Here is a 19,575-nt window from a genome sequence, read left to right on the forward strand (position 1 = left end):
TAGTGCAAGAAAGGATTTCCCCCCTATTTATTTCATTTTCTCTGACCTTTCACATGTCATGCAAATAGGAGCATATACTCTGTTCTTTAATTTCTTCAAAGGGATTTGTTTCTTTCACAGGCAATATTTTATACCATTTCAGTGAGGCAAATGTCAAGGAAAATAATTACTAGGTGCATTATTCAATATTTGTCTTTTCACTTTAACTTTCAAAAAAATGAGAGCGATGAATTTACTAATATCCAGTTACTTTGGCTCCAGAGACAGCATCTACATCTAATAAAAGCCTTCAAGTGCAGGATCATCTTAGCCATCTACCCTTATAAAACGAAGCATATCATTTCCAATCTCCCCACCCACCTTTTTTTTTCTTTTTTACTTTGCAAAAACATAGGCATAACCTTAGGTGTGTTGTTTTTTTAAAAAGCAAAAAACATAAAGAGTCAAGCTCCACTTGTTTTAGAATGCCCATATTCATTTTAATAGGGAAACTGATGCTAAGGTGCTGAAAAGCGATCTAAACGTAAAAACATGAATGGAAGTGACTCATACCCAATTCTTCCTTGAAACTCATATCTCATTTCAAAGTTATGTTTTTGAGATTGTAAAAGTGACATATTTTCAGTTTGGAAAATAGAAATTAACAAAAGAGAGAAAAATCACTGTTCTAGTTCCTGTCTTCCATCAGTGAGACAGTCACTATCAATATTTGTTTCCAACATTTTTGAACGCATATAATATACACACATACACATAATTTTTATAAGGCTGAGATCATTTTTTCTAGCCTGCTTTAAAATTAAATCCTTCATAAGCATTTTCCAACTAATTACTCTTTGAAAACTTGATTTGGTAGCCACAAAATAATCTATTTTATGGAGGTAACTTACTTTATTTAAACAATACACTAATATTAATCAACACCAAAAAAATCTGATTAAAAAATGGGCAGAAGATCTAAAAAGACATTTTTCCAAAGAAGACATCCAGTTGGCCAACAGACAGATGAAAAGATGCTCAACATCACTCATTACCGGGGAAATGCAAATCAAAATCACAATGATCTTTAAAAAAAGAAACAAAAAACCAAAACAAATTCACAATGAGATATCCACCCCACACCTGTCAGAATAGCTAAAATAAAAAAAGATAAGAAATAACAAGTGTTGGCAAAGTGGAGCAAAAGGAACTCTTGTACAGTGTTGATGGGGATGTAAACTGGTGCAGCCACTGCAGAAACAGTATAGAGATTCCTCAAAAAATTAAAAATAGAAACACAGAGTGATCCAAAAATTCTACTACTAGGTATTTATCCAAAGAAAACAAAAACACTAATTCTAAAAGATATACGCACCCCTATGTTTATTGCAGCATTATGTATAGTAGCCAAGATGTGAAAGTAATTCAAATGTCCACTATACTCAAAAGAGTTTTTAAAAAACAATATGCTAGGGTGCCTCGATGGTTCAGTCAGCTAAGTGTCTGCCTTCAGCTCAGGTCATGATTCCAGGGTCCTGAAATTGAGTCCCAAGTCAGGCTCCCTGCTTAGCAGGGAGATTGTTTCTCCTTCTGTTCCTCCCCCCTGCTTGTGCTCTCTCACTCCCTAATAAATAAATAAATAAAATCTTTAAAAAAGTAAAAAATTAAAAACAACATGCTAATGTTAGATCTTAATTTTATTTTCATATTTTTACTATTTTAAATGCTACTTTAATAAATATATTCCTTATGTGTATATTAAAGTATTTTATTTTATTTATATTTATATTAAATTATTTTCTCAAACAGTACTAGAAATAAATTCTCAAATTGTTCTTTGGCAAGGGGGTACCATTTTTCACTACCACTAGCAGCTTAAAAGAATGCTTGTTTTACATCATCAATAAGTTTAATCATTAAGAAAGATCTGCTGATTTGCTAGCTGATTTCAATTTTTATGTTTTTAAATATTATAATATTTTGTATTAATTTATAGTTCACCAATTGTTAGTGACGGTAAAAAGCATATTTTGTCTGAATGGCTTACTGGGCACTGGAAAAGATTCTGTATATGGATCCTCTAACTTTTTGCTTTTCTGTTATTGGAATGTTTGTCTTTTACTTAACGATTTCAACAAAATTCTGATTTATTAGGTATATTATTTTTAAGCTATCATGTAGGTGGCAAATACTGAGTTTTAAAGAATTAATAAGGAAACTAGAGAGTGTGCAGCAGACTGGCTAAGTCCTTATAGAACTGCTTCTCTTCTTCCCTCCCATGCAACTAGACCAAATTTCCCACCATCTCTTGCAGTCAGGAGTGGCCATATGACAGTTCTAGCCAATGAGTGTGAGTAGAAGAAATATGCATCATTCAGACCTGGCTCATGAAAACCTTCCATGTACAATATTCTCTTCTCTTTCCCACCTATGTGCAGATTGCAGAGGACTGCACATGACAGAAGGAACCTGATCCCCAAACTTTCATATGGGAGTCCTCCTCCTTCTACTAATCAGGATACCCATTTAAACTTAATATGAGCAAACAATCAATTTTCTGTGTGTTAGGTGGCTGGAAATTCATCTCATAGCATCTTCTATCACCCTAACTACTATTAAGATCTCTTTAAAAAAACATAGTCTAGTAATTCTACTCCCAAAAATTTATTATAGTCTCAAAGATAGATGAAGACTTAAGCACAAAGATGTTTCTCACGTATTAGTTATGACTGCAAAATATTGAAATTAACAAAAATATCACAAAATAATTAATGTTAATATATATAATAGGTAATATTTACTTAGCATTTACTATATATCTGGCATCATGTTAATATGCTTTCTGTGCATTATCTCACTCCCCAAACTAGACATTGGGCCCTATTATATCCCATTCTATAGATAATACAAATCAAAGAATTATAGGTTAAATAACTTTCCTGATCACACAGCTAGTAAATGGCAGACCTCAGATGCTGCTGTGGGTCTAACCCACATCCACTTAAGCACTATTCTATGGTGCATTCACAAGAGGGAGCCATCAAACTTTGGAGATAATGCTTAGGACGTATGAAACCAAAGCTGCATCTATATTATAATTTAATTAGGTTTAAAAAAATATGCAGAGAAAAAGTGAAAGAAAATATATTAGTATGGTGGCAACAAAACTATCTCTGTGTTGCGTGATTATTATTTCTCTGTCAAAATTTTTCCATATCAAAAAAATTAAATAACTAGTATTTTAATAAAATAATGTTTACCATTGTAAATAAAACTGGTGTACTTATAAATGTAAATTAATAAAAACTTTTTTAGAAAACAATAGGAGACTACATAGCATTAAGACATTCCTTCTTTCTAAGGAATTTATGCCAAGGATATAATTCAAAATAAACATGAGGATTGTCTTTGTAGGAATGTATATATACATACACACACATACACAGTAGCAGTGAAAGTGGCAGAGGGATTATAAGTGATCCTTTTTCTTTAAAAATTTCCCTATTGAAAATTTAAATAATTTAAAACTTAAATACTTTTTTTCAACTAACAATAAATATCTCTACAATTTCTTGAGTTTCGTTGCAGTCAACTTACTCTTAATGTTATTGTGGTTTCTCATTGTTAGCCCTGTTGGTGAAAATCTTAACCTATTTTACCAAATAGTTCACTGGTTCATAATAATGGGATTTTTTTTTTTTAATTTTCAGAGGAAATATTACAAAGAAAACCAAAGTATCATAATGCTTATTTCTTTCTGGCAGTGGTTAAATTGAGTTGGTTAATGGGAGCCAGTAAAAGAAAACTGATTCTGGAAAAATTGAATTGTAATCAAATGTATTTTGTATGTCTGGTAATTTCTTTCCTTCCCTTAACTGGCTGCTTCAGTTTTACTGATGTCTCCTGGAATTAAAAGTTTCCAGGGACTAGGATTAACTTAAATTTTCACTAGTGCTTTCTTTCTTTTTTTTTTTTTCTTTCTTTCTTTCTTTCTTTCTTTCTTTCTTTTTTTTTAATGCTAATATGTTCTCAGTTTTACAGTGTTTATTCTATCAAGAGTGAGCCAGGACACAGACCAGAAATGCCTCTTTATTAAATGGGGAAATGAGAAGAAATATAAAACACAGATAGTTAATTCAGCCAGGACTTACTCCAGGTACAGAGGCAATCATCTGCTTGCTCAGGATTGTTGACTCCGCTAGTTTGGTTCCAGCATCTGCACAAATAAACTAATAAGAAATTGAAAGCATAATTACTTTTAAGAGCACTTGGACAGTAATAAGTTATTTATAGTTTTATTAACTTGGCTTAAATGCATTAGTGTTTACTCTTGTGACAATCTGCCCTGGATATGTGGGACTTGCTAATCACAACAGCTGGTTCCTATCAGAAATTCAGAATTGTAGAATTGAGATTGACACACAGATTCTTACTTTTACCCAGACAGCTACATGGCAGCGAAATGGTGCACTCAGTCAAAGGGGAAAGACGGCAATGCTGTCAGACTTTTTCTGAAGTTATTCTGTTTATTCTTTAGTGCTTCTCGACAGTTCCTGAATTCACATAGATTTTTCCAGACTTCATCATTATATTATACATTTAAGACGAAAACAGAAAAACAATCAAACTCATTGTAAGTACTCTACCTGTTTCTTCCCATCTGAGGCCCCTCAGCTTCTGGTCTTCCCTCTCTCACTTCACCCACACCTCCCCTCTGTGCTGATAACGACCCCCACTCCCGTCCTTGCCTCTTGACACGCTTCCACTGGATAGTCACGACATGAGACTGCAGTAACCTAGGAGTCTATTTTGCAACCTGCTACAAGCTCTCTGAGGGCACAGACTCCATGCACCTGACCCCCAGCACTAGCTTCCTGCCTGACATCATCGAGGGGCTCAGCAAAACTTTGTGAAAGAATCAATTAATCAGTTACGACAAGATCATGATGGGGGATGGATTTCCCAGGTTACTATTTAATTTGCTTCATTACAGATTTTATAAGTGTTTCCCACTTCATGCAATACCCAACTATATACTAATAGTTTCAGGAAAAAAGTTAAACATGAAGTCTGCAGAGTTCACTGTGAGCTATTAGGTCCTGCTTAATTTCTCTTCCCTGGCCCCTGGCCAGTGGCCCCAACTAGTCTGGGATCCAGAGCTGCTTTTCTGCATAGTTCAGTGGCTCTGAAAGAAGCTTTGACACTGACAACTCCTCCTCCTCCTTCATTCCACTCTCACACTGGAAGAGCACAGAAAATTTAGGTAGTTCACGATGATGAGTCGTGTAAGGTAAGTCAGGACCCTGGCAGACCGGGGAAAAGTAATATCGGTTCAGATCATAGAGAAAAGCTCAAGGGAGGTTGATTAAGAATAGAAACCAGCATATTGTCAGGCTAATCAGGGCTCAGAATTAGAGCATTATTAATAGGGGCGGGTTCTGGCTAACAACCCAGAGATTTCGGCCAAAGACCTTCTGAGGGCGCCCTGAGACTTTTTGCTCAAGAGCTGCTCTTCAAGTGTGGTCCTCCAGGAGGAGTATTTCATTACAGAACTGAGCTGCAGGCCAGAGGACAGCAAGCACAGTTGTCTCTGAAAGCCTCGAGGCAGGTGTAGTTCCATATCTCCATTCTCCATTCTCACACAATCATTTCCATTTGCCTCAAATACAGTTACAGAAAACTGAAGGATCTATTTGGCCATTAACTCTGAATCTGGCAAAGAAAGTACCAGCTAGTAGCATCCAGGAAATCCTAAAATGTTCCATTATTTTATTCAGAAATGCTCCTGCAGCCCTCCAACTTGGACTTATTCCTAATATAAGAAAAAACTAAATAAATCAGGATTTTTTTTTTTTTAAAGAGAGAGCCTATAACTTTGACCAGAACCTTTCAGTAAAAAAGTAAAATATTGGATAGAAGTACAGGGCCAAAAGAAGAAACAGTCCCAATCTCCTGGCAGATACTGCATGTTTTCCCATAAAATGTATTTTCAAAAGCTATCTGAGTCTGCAATCTCAGACAAACTACTCATAACTAAGTTTCAAAACCTCTGCCAGGATACCGACATTTTAATTACTTTCTTTACAGCAGAAATGAGAGTCGAGAGCCAAGAGGTAGACAGAAGTGCATGTAAGTGTGAGGGGAGGGAAGCCCAGGCAGCAGGGATGCTCTGCGGTGGTGTCAGAGCACAGCATGTGCTTGTGTATGGCCCCCTAGTGTGTGCTTACACAGCCTGGCTGTGTCCTTGAGAGCAACAGAAGATCTGTGGAGAAGCAAAACTTCAATGTCTCTCCTTTCAGCAGAAGTCCTCCTCACCTGCCATACTCAGCAAAGCCAAATGAGCAGCATAATGGAAGTCAGTTGTCAGCTTACTAATGTCAATGATGTGAGACCAGATAAAAATGTCTGATTTGTGGTAACTTTTAGAAGTCAGAATTAATAAAAAATCCACCCCGACATTTATGGAAGTACCACAGAGTCTCTGGTGTATCAAAGTAGATAGGGCCTCTAAAATTATGTATTATTTGATTTTTATCAAATACATGCATTTAAATCCAGTTTAATTTGGAGGGTGTCTGGCTGGCTCAGCTGGTAGAGCATGCAACTTGATCTTGATCAAGTTGATCTTGATCTCAAGGTTGTGAGTTCAAGCCCCATGTGTGGTATGGAGTTTATTTAAAATTAAAAAAATTTTTTTTCTTAAATAAAAATACATAAATCTAGTGTAATTTTTACATAATATATACAATTAAAACCTCAATAAATACTTTTGTCTTTTTACACAGCTGACAACCATAAACTGCAAAACCCCATTATGATTTTATAGAACTGCTCACGATATAAAGATATAACTAAAACCAGAGAGAGAAAGGATGTTTATTGCAGAAAGAAGAATTCTATACTTTGAGACAGAAATATGTCTAATGAAACACGCACTCCCGCACGAACACAAAAGAATACAAAAGAAACACGACATCCATTATGAAATTATTACTAATTTCATTATCAAAGTGAGACTCAAAATAGTATCTCCACCTTTCATCCAGAGAGTGATCAGATTATTACTAACTCAACTAATAGCCCCACGTCAATAGTATCTTTGACTTAAAGACAACAGCTATTTCTTTGTCCTCCAGCCCACCACTCACCTATCTTTAAAAGAGAATCTTTCACCCACATGGTTTCTCACACTTGACTGTACAGGTATATCCCACACACAGTGGGAGTACCAGATGCAAATTAGCATAGTCTACTCTTGAAACATAATAGGAGCTGAGGAAATTTGTTTTGATTTGAGCTTCTATAGCTTTCACAGAGGCTCTTAGTGAGTTATCTGTATTATGAAGACTCTGCTCTAATCCAACTAGAGAACACTTACAATAACCTATTACATATAAGATATCTACAGCAGGCCATCAGAGGAGAAGATGTTGTGGGTGAAAGCAAAAATGTCCACATGTCTGAATTAAAACAACATAGGGCATCTGTCCAAAGTGCAGAAGAGCTATGTCCTGATGGTTGACAACCTAGATTCTGAAGAATGCACCTTTTTATTTTTTCAATTTAGCAAATTCTTGCCTATCTCAAAGCCACATTTCTTTAAAAAGTAAAGAATCCATTTGCATGTCTAAGACTTGATAGGAAAGTTGAAACAAGTATTAGGAGTCACAGCTAGATGACCACAGCGAACAGGTGGGAGATTTCCCATGATACCGGGCCTCCAGAAAGAATTTCTAGGAATTAAAAAAAACAATTGGTACCTATCCTACCTTGAAACATTTAAAACTTGGGTGACTCCACATCCCTTGGAAAAATGCTCCATTGTTCTTTAAGGGCAGAGTATTTGGCAAACAACAGAGGTCTCTATCTATGAGAAGACTAGCAACAGCTCCATGTCCATAAACTCATCTACCTAGTACGGGATTAGAGAAGTACTAACGGAAGTACCCTCCTGGTCCCTGTGGGAGGAAAGAATGAAGGGTAAATCCAAGGTCTGAGCAACTGACTCTCTTGTCTCTAAAGGAACCAGTGTCATTCATGACAGATCACTGGGGCATTTTTTCCTTCCAACCAATGCTTTCCTTTCCGTTTCCAAGTTGTACCTTGAGTTAAACAAAGTCACCCCCACTGCCATCAGAGGAAGGCATTGTTAGCCCCAGACATGTTATCTGTCCATACTGTGAGACTGGTCCTCCAGGTACCAGGAGCTGATGTCCATCAGTAAAGAGGAAAGCTTCTCTCGAACTCCAGACTAGATTCTCTGGCCTAAGAGAAGCTACCAGACAACAGGCTATCACCTCCAATATCTTCCAGAAAACCCTGCAGGAATCCTTCAGCCAAGGGCAAGAGAAAAGGAACTAGGAAAAACCTGTAGAAAGATGTCCTATTCATGAAGAGAGATGAAAGATCCCTTTCCCTCAGCCCATGAGGAGCCCCAGGGAGGACCTCTCTCCATGGCTTAGCCAGAAACCATTGGGAAGATAAAGAAACTACCTCAGGTTTTTTAAGTGGGCTTAATTTTTATTTCTCTCAGCGATGAAAACAGTTTATTCTAAGAGTATGGAGAACAAAAATATATTACTTCAAAATGGCGTAATGTTTACCATTTTCTAATTGGGGAGACTGAAATATTATTCATAAAGTCGGTTCTCATGGACATGACCTCTAAGTGTCTCTGAAATATCTCTCCAACCTAAATAATCTTACAACTTGATTCTTAAAATTTAATGATTCAATGACAAATACATACTTGTTCTAAAAAGATGAAAATGGTATTTATTTGAAATGGTATATGAGAATCCAAAAAACCATACTCAGAACAATCTACTTTTTTTGGCTTCTTTATTCCTAAAGCTAATTTGTTTTGTTATTTATTCACCTAGTGGTGATGCAATAATCACTGTTTTCATGGTTTCCTTAAGTACTGGGCAATTTAAACTGTCAGTGTTCTTTTGCTGTCTTGTGACAAGTGCTTATTATGGTTGACTAATGTACTTCACAGAAAACCAACCCCTGGCAGCAGACACTGCATGGGGTGCTAGACCCCAAGAAGATCAGCCACAGAGATCAGCTCCACTCATGACTGAGGGCAACTAAGGGAACATGGAGGCAGGAAAGCACCTGTAGGGCCTGGAAACCTATGCTGTTTTGAGGTGGCAGGTCCCCATCTGGAACACCATCGGAAGCAAGTTACTCCCAGACACTGTCAACCTGCTAGCTTAAATCCCTAGGCCCAGTTCACCTGCCCTCTACTCCAAACCAGCGTGAATACCATTAATCCTTATGGTCTGTTGGTGTCAAAGCTGCTTATACTCAAAGGCAGTGAAACTGGGGTGCCTGAGTGGCTCCATAGGTTAAGTGTCTGCCTTTGGCTCAGGTCATGATCTCAGGATCCTGGATCAAGCCCCACATCAGGCTCCCTGCTCAGTGGGGAGCCTGCTTCTCCCTCATCCTCTCTCCCTCCCTCCTACTTGTGCTCTCTCTCTCAAATAAATAAATTCTTTTTTTCTAAAGTGAAGCTGCTGAAGCTTAAGTAGGAGAGGCTAGCCAATGGAAGAGATTCAGAGTCAGTCCCTCCTTAGGAACACAGGTATTGGGCAGCCCTGGTGGCTCAGCGGTTTAGCACCGCCTTCTGCTTGGGGTGTGATCCGGGAGACCGGGGATTGAGTCCCATGGAGACCGGGTATTGAGTCCCACGTCGGACTCCCTGCATGGAGCCTGCTTCTCCCTCTGCCTGTGTCTCTGCCTCTCTCTCTGTCTGTCTGTCATGAATAAATAAATAAAATCTTTAAAAAAAAGGAACACAAGTATTTCCTGGCTGTGATTTTTCTTGTCTTCCTCTTGGGCTATCTAGCATTCTGGCACAATGCAAGGCCTTTCGTTCTGACTGCATCATGCCTGACATTCACTGCTGGCACTGGCCAGCAATCACTGCTCTCAGAGGGCTTCAGTGCACCCCGGAAGACTAGCCCATGGCTCACTGAAAGCACATCAACTTCTCATTAAGTTTCATGCCTTTGAGGAACATTCAATTCTGGTTCTAAGGACTAGTAGTATATGGTGGTGGAGGAGGGAGACCAATAGTGAATATTAAAGGCTAAATGACAGCTGTTGTTCCTCGTTGTCTCCTGGGTAAACTCCTAAATTTCTGTACATACTTCAAAGTCCACACAGTTCCTCTTCCACAACCACTTCCTTACTCAGCGCATACCTCTGTTATTGTACCCACTTCACTGTATTGGAAATGTCTGTTTACATGTCAACTTCACCTACTGCAGAATAAACTCCTGGAAGGAAAGGGCAATGGCTTATTCACTTCCCCAGCACCTGGGCCAGGTCAGGGCTCCTACTGGCTTACTGAGCCTTCTTCCATCTCCCAGGCTGAGCTGGCTACTCCCTCTGCTCTAGTATTCTACATACTAGGTACACTTCTGGTGTAGTGGTTAGCATACTATCGGGATAGGGTTAATGTCTTACATCACCATATCTCTTCAAACCTAGCCCGAGGTAGGTAGTCTGTAACTATTTGTAGTGAGAGATAGTACTGAATAGTCAATATGGCTATTGGCCAATGGCCAGTGTGGCCAGGTGATGGAAGACCTCATTGTTCAGGTCAGTGTGGGTTTTCGGTACAGGAAGTAATCTGATTAAAAAGCAGAGTTTGAGCAAAATTCCTTTTGTCAGCCAGAGGCCAGAAGACTGCATTCGTGTGGAGAGAGGGGAGAGCAGTGCAACAGCTAGGAGTTGAGAAGGTAAGAGGGGCAAGTGATGCTGGGAACCTGACTAGGCAGGGCTCCACACTGAGTAGACTGTGGCAGAGGTGGACACCACTTATGTTGGCTACGTGGTCTTCAGCAAGTCACTGAACCCCCACTGATAGCCTCAGTCTCTCATCTGCGATACGAACTAATACCTCCCACGGTTGTAAGGATTAAATGCGAGGAGGATGGAAAGCACCCAGCATAATAACAGGTGCTTATAATGTCTCCTCCCTCATCTTTCCAAATGGCACCCATAGTACCTAAGATCCAGGGTCACTTATCTAGTTCCTTGATCTCAAGCTCCTATTTTCCCCTGGTCATTTGACCAACCTTGTAGGCCCATTCTCTGGGACTGGTCTTACCTCTCATCAGGAAGAAATACAACAGCTATGACTCATTTCCTGCGCACTTTGCGCAAAGGCAGTCTGAATGACAGACAACCTGGTCTCAGCTGTAGCTCATGGCCACGTCTTTAAGTCTAGCCTCAGCCCTTGGAGTGTGAGGTGGGATCCCAGTCTACCCAATGCTGGTGTCTCTAGCACAGCCAGCCTGCTTTTCTCAACTCTATCCTTAGGTGATCATCCCTAAGTTTATTCCACCTTCCTCTTGAAGCCTCCCCCCATTGCTTAGCCCCCAGCGCTGAAACCCAACCTCACAGAAAGACTTTTGCCTGCATCCACCAGTCTTTTGTGGCCTAGCTCAAATGCTACCTCCTTCATAAAGTTTTCCCTGAGTTCACATCGTAAGAGATGGGATGCCTCCTGTTCTAAACTCCCCCAGGATTTTGTTTATATATATCTCTCTCACCTGTCAAAGCCTGTCTCATGTGATAAAAAACCTGCACACTTGTCTAAGTTGCTGAGCTAAGAATGCCAGGGATGGAGGTCTTTGGTCCCTCATCAGTAACCCTACAGCCAAAAGCATTGACACTGTAAGTTCTCCAGAACCTGCCTTGTATGCATTCCAGTCCCTCTGCCTCAGGACTCCTATGGGTGCTGGTGCTTTTCACATCCACTGGCTACCCCAGTTGGACTACACACGTCCTGCCACTTGACTATATATGGTTGGGCCCACCCTCAACTTCATTTCTGCTTCACAGAGATCTGACAACCCATCCATATGTAGGTAATTCTGCATCCAGATCTTAGCCTGGTCCCTTATTTGTGGCTTCATTAATCTCTTGCCAGTTCTAGTAGTTGTTAATGATCTGCCCTCTGACCTACCCAGATGTATATTTCTTGAGGACAGAAATTACTATTCCATTCTTCTTTTAGCCCCTCACAGAACTAGTTCCACCACAGGAACAAAATAAATGCTCCTTTTTCATCTGGTTTAGCCAGTGCAAGTGCTGAGTGCATAATATTGCTTTGATTATGGCTCATATAAGATAGATTATTTCTCATTTCTGGGCAGAGTTATTTGATTTGTGCAATATCCCCACACCTTCCTTAATCTTTCCAAACATAGTGGATCTCATGGAAAGTACAACACACATAAGCCCACCTGGACAAGCAGGAGGAGGTTTGTATCTGGTAAAGGGGACTTGAGCTTCAGGGCCTGCAGGAGTTCCAGAACAACACCACGAGACAAGTAGAATTTATCCCGCTCCTAAACAGAACAAAAGAGAAGTTTTAAGCTATGTCTAAAAACTCGGTTAGAATAGATCTATGTCAAAAGAACTTCCAAAAGTTCCATAGACTGGAAATGAAACACAGTATTTGAAAATGCATAATGAACGGTCCTTAAGAAGTAAAATTAAAACTAAAAAGAAATAATTTAAAAGGCATTTTTTGTGTGTAATGAGTTTACTGAAGGACTGAGAAAACATAATTCAACAGATAAGAAAAGAACAGGATATCTCTTAAATGCCAAAACCAATAGATTTGGTCCTCATTTACAGGAAATGGTAAGTTCCAAGAAATGCAGAAATTAAACAAATCGAAGGGCATTTTTTTTCCAAAAGAAAATGATTTGAGAGAAACAGCTGTCTCACATCCTCTCTAAAGAACTTACTTTTCAAATGGGTGCTTAAGCAGGCAGAAAAATAGAGATGCAATATACTGTGCACTACCACCCAAAGTGTCAAATCATAACATTTTGCTTTACTTAATATTTTTCACAATAAATAAAAGATCAGAGGGGCATCTGGGTGGCTCAGTTGGTTAAGTGTCTGATTCTTGGTTTCTGCTCAGGTCAGGATCTCAGGGTGGTGAGATCGAGCCCCATGCTGGGTGTGAAGCCTGTTTAAAATTCTCCCCTTCCTCTGTCCTCCCCCTCAACTCCTGCACATGTGCTCGTTCTCTCTCAAAAAAAAAAAAATCACAGAAACAGTTGAAGCATATGGTGCTCTCTTTTCTTTCTCCCTTCCTAGAGGTTGCCACTATTTGGAATCTGGTTCTTATTATTTCATGTATATTTTTACTATATATACATGCCTTCATCACAAGGCATAATATTATTTTTGCATGTCTTTTTAACTTTCTATGACAGTATCATTCTGTGCATCTCTTTCTGCAACTTTTCATTTCTCACTACATTTTTTAAAATTAGTCCCTATTGATACATGTAGCTCTAGTTCTTTCAACTAAATGGCTTAATAACATTTTTATTATATGAACATGCCAAAATTCATTGATCTGTTCTCCCGTTAATAGAACATGAGGTCATTTTCAAAGTTTTTTTTTATTGCCAACTACAATACACATGAAGAAACGTACATAAAACATAAATGTGCAGATAAAATGGATTTGTATCGACTGAATGCCCAGGTCAAAGAGCAGCAGCACATCACAAGTAGCTTAGAATGCGTGTCCTTCCCTGATCATAACCAAGTAAATGGAGACCCTATGGATCTGCATCCATTTTCTTTCTCTTTATTTTTATTCATGGTATACTGCCTCCTTGAATGTCTGATTACCTTTGCGTGCTGAATGCTTTCTTAAAAAATTATTTCTAGGGGATCCCTGGGTGGTTCAGGGGTTTAGTGTCTGCCTTCGGCCCAGGGCATGATCCTGGAGACCCAGGATCAAGTCCCACGTCAGGCTCCCTGTAGGGAGCCTGATTCTCCCTCTGCCTGTGTCTCTGACTCTCTCTCTCTCTCTGTGTGTGTGTCTCTCATGAATAAATAAATAAAATATTAAAAAATATATATTTCTAGAAATTATTTGAGGCTTGAAATGTTCTCTTCATCCAAAAAGCTCTCTGTTCGATTTTCACCAGGTCCCTGAAGGCACTAGTCTGGTCCAGGGTTAAACACACAAGTCTTATAATATCTTATCTTGGGCCACTGAAGGGTCTGACATTGAGCTTGATCCATGTGAGGGCAATTTTACCTCTGGATTATCTTCACTTTGTGGTCCTGACAAACAGGGTGGGGCGGGCTGGCAGGGGTAGAGTATCAGACTGAATCCCTGCTCCTGATAGGTCCTGCATTAACTCTGTTCACCTCCTGGATCTTTCAGAATTGCAGCTCAACCTCTCAATCACATCTCTGCACTTCTGTGGTCTCCCAGATCTTAGCCTGGTGATTCATCTATACCTGGGTTGGCATTTTGATGCACTTAAATGTTCAGAAATTATTTTGTTCACTTCTTTTTTCACTTTTTAAGTGGAAAGATAGGTACAAATGATCTAGCCTATTATTATCAGGAGAGAAGTGTAAAATTTTTATTGAAATTATAATAAATTTATGGGTTATTTGGTGAGAATTAGCTGTCCTTATTATGCTGGGTTCTCATCCACAAACATGAGAACTGTCTCCATTTATTTAACATTGTCAAATAAGACTTTCCATAAAGTTCTTGCACATTTTTGTTAGATTTATTCTTTGTTGACACTATAGGTGACATTTTTAAAGTATACTTTATAATAATTCGTAGCTGAATATTAAAGGTGAGTATTCATTTGTAATGAGCATCCTTGCTGAGCTCTCTCACAAAAGTTATAAAGAAGTGTCTACAAGTAGATTTTCTTTGGTTCCTCTGTAATCACATCATCTATCGAAAGTGAGAGTTTTATTTTTCCTTTCCAATCCTTATACATTTGATGGTGCTTTTCCTATCTTACTGAACTGAGTAGGCGCTCCTGGATCATAATGAATAGAACAGTGATAATGGGCATTCTTGCCTTACTTACTATTTTTAAGGGACTCCGTTGGCATTTCACCATTAAGTATAATGTTTCCTAGAGATTTCTGGTAGGCACCATAATAAGTTAAGGAAGTTCCCATCTTTTCCTAGTTTAACAAAAGTCATCCCAAATGGGATAGAATGCTTCTCTTTTATCTGCTGTATGATACAAATTTTTCACCTTTAACCTGCTAACATGATGACATAAATCAATGTTCTAATATTTAAACCATTCTTATATTTCAAGAAAATCCTCACTGGGCCATAAGGCTTTGTTTTTTTTTTTTTAAGGTTTTATGTATGTATGTATGTATGTATGTATGTATGTATTTGAGAGGAGTGGGGGACACATGCAGAGAGAGAGGCAGAGGGAGAGGAATAAGCAGACTCCCCACTCAGCAGGGAGCCCCATGCGGGGCCTGATTCCAGGACCCTGAGATGATGACCTGCGCCAAAGGCAGACACTTAAGTGACTGAGCCACCAGGTGCCCCAAGGCTTTATTTTTAACACATTAATTTGCTATTATTCATTCAGAATTTTTATACCTTTGAAGTAGAATTGGCCTGTGATTTTTCCTTCTCCCACTGCCCTTGTCTGGTTGATAACAAGATGCTACTGGGTTCATAAAAGATGTTGGAAGCATTCCCTTCTTTAGATTCTTTGTATTAGTTTGCACAAAGTCGAGCTCAATCTGTTCCTTCACTGTTTAATAGAACTTATCTTTATAACTGAACAGTTTTTAATTATGGATTCCATTTTTTTAATCCTTTAGGTCTAGTCATCTTTTTTTCCTGGTTGTCCTACGTTACATTTTTCTAGAAAACTGTCCCTATTGTGCAAGATTTCAAATTCACTAGCATAAAGTTGTTTCAAAATCTCTATTATGTCTGCAGTTACGTTCCCTTTTTCACCACTGATACTCTTTATCTGTGCCTTTTTTCTCTGCTTCTCTTGATCAGTCATGCTAAAGTTTTGTCTTTTATTAGTCTAACCCAAAAGCCTTCTTCTGGTTGTAATGATCCTCCACTGTGGCTATGTTTTCCATTTCATTAATTCCTGCTCTTATCTTTATTATTTCCTTCCTTTAAATCCTCTGATGGTTACTTTATTACATTTATTTCACCCTGACTTGTTAGCTCATTTCATTTCTCTTTTTTTTCCAACAGAAGTATTTAAAACCATACATTTTCTTCTAAATAGCTCTGTGGCTATATATCTTAAATTTTAGAATATAGTATTTTCATATTTGTGTAGTTCTAAATATTTTTCTAAATTCTCGTATCTCCTTTGATGAATCATTTAAAAGCATATTTCAAATTTCCAACTATATCAGGTCCTAGACACCATTAATCCATTCAGTGCTTTTGTATAAATTTGAAAAAGGACACACACACAACACAAACATACATCACATTAACACATAGCTGCAAACCTGTGCACATTAACCCTGGATGTGTTTGTGCACATGCCCTGTCACCCACTCACATACATCCTCAGCACTACACAGGGATACATTCTACACACACCCCATTCCTGCAAAGTGACTGGGTTAGGGTCAGAATCTGGCAGGGAGTCAGGATTTAGACATCTGAGCAGAGGGGACTGTCAAGAGAAGAATCTCAGGCCCCTAGGTGGTAGCTAAGACAGGGCATAGCCGCCTGCACATGTGTGCCAGGAATGTGTGCATATATGCTGTTCGCGTGTTTAAGGGCCACTGAGCTGGTGTGACTTTATGTAGGGGGTGCCTATCCCAGCTGCTCTAGGATTTAACCAGGAGGCCCCAAATCTCTACACCTGCCTCAATACTCACATAAAATGTAGTATGTCTAAGATGTGAGTGGTGTCCTCTTCAATGTGGAGCCTTTCTTTAGGTCACCCTTGAACACCTATTATGTGGTTATGATTTTGTTACTGATTTATAATTTAACTGCATTGTGATTAAAGAACTTGATCTCTCTGAAATGAGTATTCCCCAGTGTATGTGTTAAGACTTTATCTGTGGCCTGGGATGCCTGGGTGGCTCAGTCAGTCAAGCATCTGACACTTGATCTCAGCTCAGGTCTTGAGTTCAAGTCCCATACTGGGCTCCACACTGGGCTTGGAACCTACTTAAAAATAAAATAAGATAATAAAATAAAATAAAATAAAATAAAATAAAATAAAATAAAATAAAAATAAAAAAAAATAAAAAAGACTTTACTTGTGGCCCATTACCTGGTCTATGTTTATAAGTGTTATGTATATGCTTTTTCTTAAATATATTCTCAGACTGGTGGATTTTAGATTCTTCATATGTCTATTGGATTCAATCTGCTCATTATATTGCTCAAAACTAGTAAGTTTTATTCATTTTTTTATCTACTTGATCTATCAATTACTGAAAGAGATGTGTCAAAATCTCCCATTAGGAGTATGAATTTGGCAACTTCTCTTTGTAATTCTATTCATTTTTGGTTTATATAAGGCTGTATTATTAACTCTACAAGTTTTAGAATTGTCACATTTTCCAAGTGAATTGTTCCTTTTATCAACAGAGGGCAACCTTTTTATAATACTTTTTTTTTCTAAAGATTTTATTTATTTATTCATGAGAGACAGAGAGAGAGGGGGAAAGAGAGAGAGAGGCAGAGGGAGAAGCAGGCTCCATGCAGGGAGCCTGACGTGGGACTCGATCCTGGGTCTCCAGGATCAGGCCCTGGGCTGAAGGCAGCACTAAACCGCTGAGCCACCCAGGCTGCCCTATAATAATACTTTTTAACTTAAATTCTGTTTACTGATTTCAACTTTCTTTTAATTAGTATTTGCCTGGTATATTTTTAAACTCTTTTTCCTTCATACCACAATGTCTTTAGATGTGTTTTATATTTTAATTTAATTTAATTTTTTAAAGATTTTATTTATTTATTCATGAGAGACACAGAGACAGAGGCAGAGACATAGGCAGAGGGAGAAGCAGGCTCCCCAAGGGGAGCCTGATGTGGGACTTGATCCCAGGACCTCGGGATCATGACCTGAGCCGAAGGCAGATACTCAACCACTAAGCCACCCAGGCATCCCTAAAAATAGAAATATCATATGATCCAGTAATTCCACTACTGGGTATTTACCAAAGAAAACAAAAACACTAATTCAAAAAGACATATGTACCTTTATGTTTACTGAAGTATTATCTACACTAGGTAAGATATGGAGTAATCCAAGTGTCTACTGATAGATAAGTGGATAAAGAAGATGTAGTATGTGTGTGTGCACATATGCCATACATGTGCATCTGCTGGAATATTACTCAGCCATGAAAAAGAATTAAATCTTGCCATTTGAGACAATACAGACAGACCTAGATGGTATTAAGCTAAGTGAAATAAGTCAGACAGAGAAAGAAAGTACCACATAATTTCACTTATACGGGGAGTCTGAAAAACAAAACAATAAAAAAACAGACTCTTAAATAGAACAAACTGGTGGTTGGCAGAGGGGAGAAGGGGAGAAGGGTGAGGGGACACAAGGAATAGATAAAGGAAATTGAAAGATGCAAAATCCTAGTTATGAAATTGATAATTCATAGAGATGAAAAGTACTACATTGAGAATATAGTCCATAATATTTTAATAATGTTGTATGACGACAGTGACTGCACTCACCTTATATGCTTACCACTCTGGTTCTCAAACTCCTCTCCAATTTTGCCCTTTTCATTCTTAAAAAATTACCTACACATTTAAAATCACATTCATTATATTTTATCTAGCATTTCTATCATGCTAAGTGGGACAGTTTTCAATTATCTAGACTGCCAGATTGCCAAAAAGAGAAGTCTCCAAAGCCCCTGCTTTTCCATGCCTTTTCTCTTGATTGAATAAGGGAGAAGGCTCACTTAGACACTATTCTTTCTTAAGCTGTTTCCAATAGCTTCCTATTATTGATAAGGAAGGTGGGAACCCCCTAAAACTGAAGCTTTCTACAAGAAACATTTCAAGTTCAACACCTGGGAATGGGCAGATGACAACAGGAAGCAGGAGGCCACTAGAGTGATGACTGGTTTGGAAAGCATGTAATATATAATGAATGTTCAAACCTAAGAATATCTTGACTTCAAAATAGTGAAGGTCCTCTGTAATCAATCTCTGTAGTACACAGCACAGAAAGCACAAACTCATCATTATGGCCCTTACCCTAAAAAAATGTATCATTTAAACAAACCAATCATCGGGATCCCTGGGTGGCGCAGCGGTTTAGCGCCTGCCTTTGGCCCAGGGCACGATCCTGGAGACCTGGGATCGAATCCCACATCGGGCTCCCGGTGGGTGCATGGAGCCTGCTTCTCCCTCTGCCTGTGTCTCTGCCTCTCTCTCTCTCTCTGTGTGTGACTATCATAAATAAATAAAAAAGAATAAAAAATATGTTTAAAAAAAAACAAACCAATCATCAAGAAAATTAATAAATAAAATGATTTGTTTTATTTGTATTTGTATGTCTTTACATTGTATCTGGTACTGTGTCCTACAGATCTATTGTTTTAACTGACCAAAAAAAAAAAAAAGAAAGAAAAAAAAGGAAGAATTTATTTTTCAGGAAAGATTTGAAAGAAGAAAAAAAATGCTGATTATTTGGATAGTGAGAAAACATATTGTTCCAGGCAAAGTAACAGTTTGTAATCAGAAAGACTAAATAGAAGATTATCATGGGACACTTAACATGGCAGAATGGA

General features: G+C 38.4%; 1 protein-coding gene across 3 annotated transcripts in view; it reads right to left on the minus strand.

Moving 5' to 3' along the window:
- UNC79 (unc-79 homolog, NALCN channel complex subunit) overlaps nucleotides 1–19,575 on the minus strand; it is a 185,972-nt gene that overhangs the window by 18,561 nt on the left and 147,836 nt on the right. For all 3 annotated transcript variants that reach the window (XM_055304183.1, XM_055304182.1, XM_055304184.1), the window contains 2 exons: nucleotides 12,243–12,347; nucleotides 4,131–4,208 (listed from right to left, as the gene is read on the minus strand). In XM_055304183.1, the coding sequence (XP_055160158.1) occupies nucleotides 4,131–4,208; nucleotides 12,243–12,347 (183 nt within the window). The remainder of the gene's footprint in view (nucleotides 1–4,130; nucleotides 4,209–12,242; nucleotides 12,348–19,575) is intronic.

Source organism: Nyctereutes procyonoides, unplaced genomic scaffold (assembly GCF_905146905.1).
Source record: "Nyctereutes procyonoides isolate TBG_1078 unplaced genomic scaffold, NYPRO_anot_genome, whole genome shotgun sequence".
Classification (NCBI taxonomy): domain Eukaryota; kingdom Metazoa; phylum Chordata; class Mammalia; order Carnivora; family Canidae; genus Nyctereutes; species Nyctereutes procyonoides.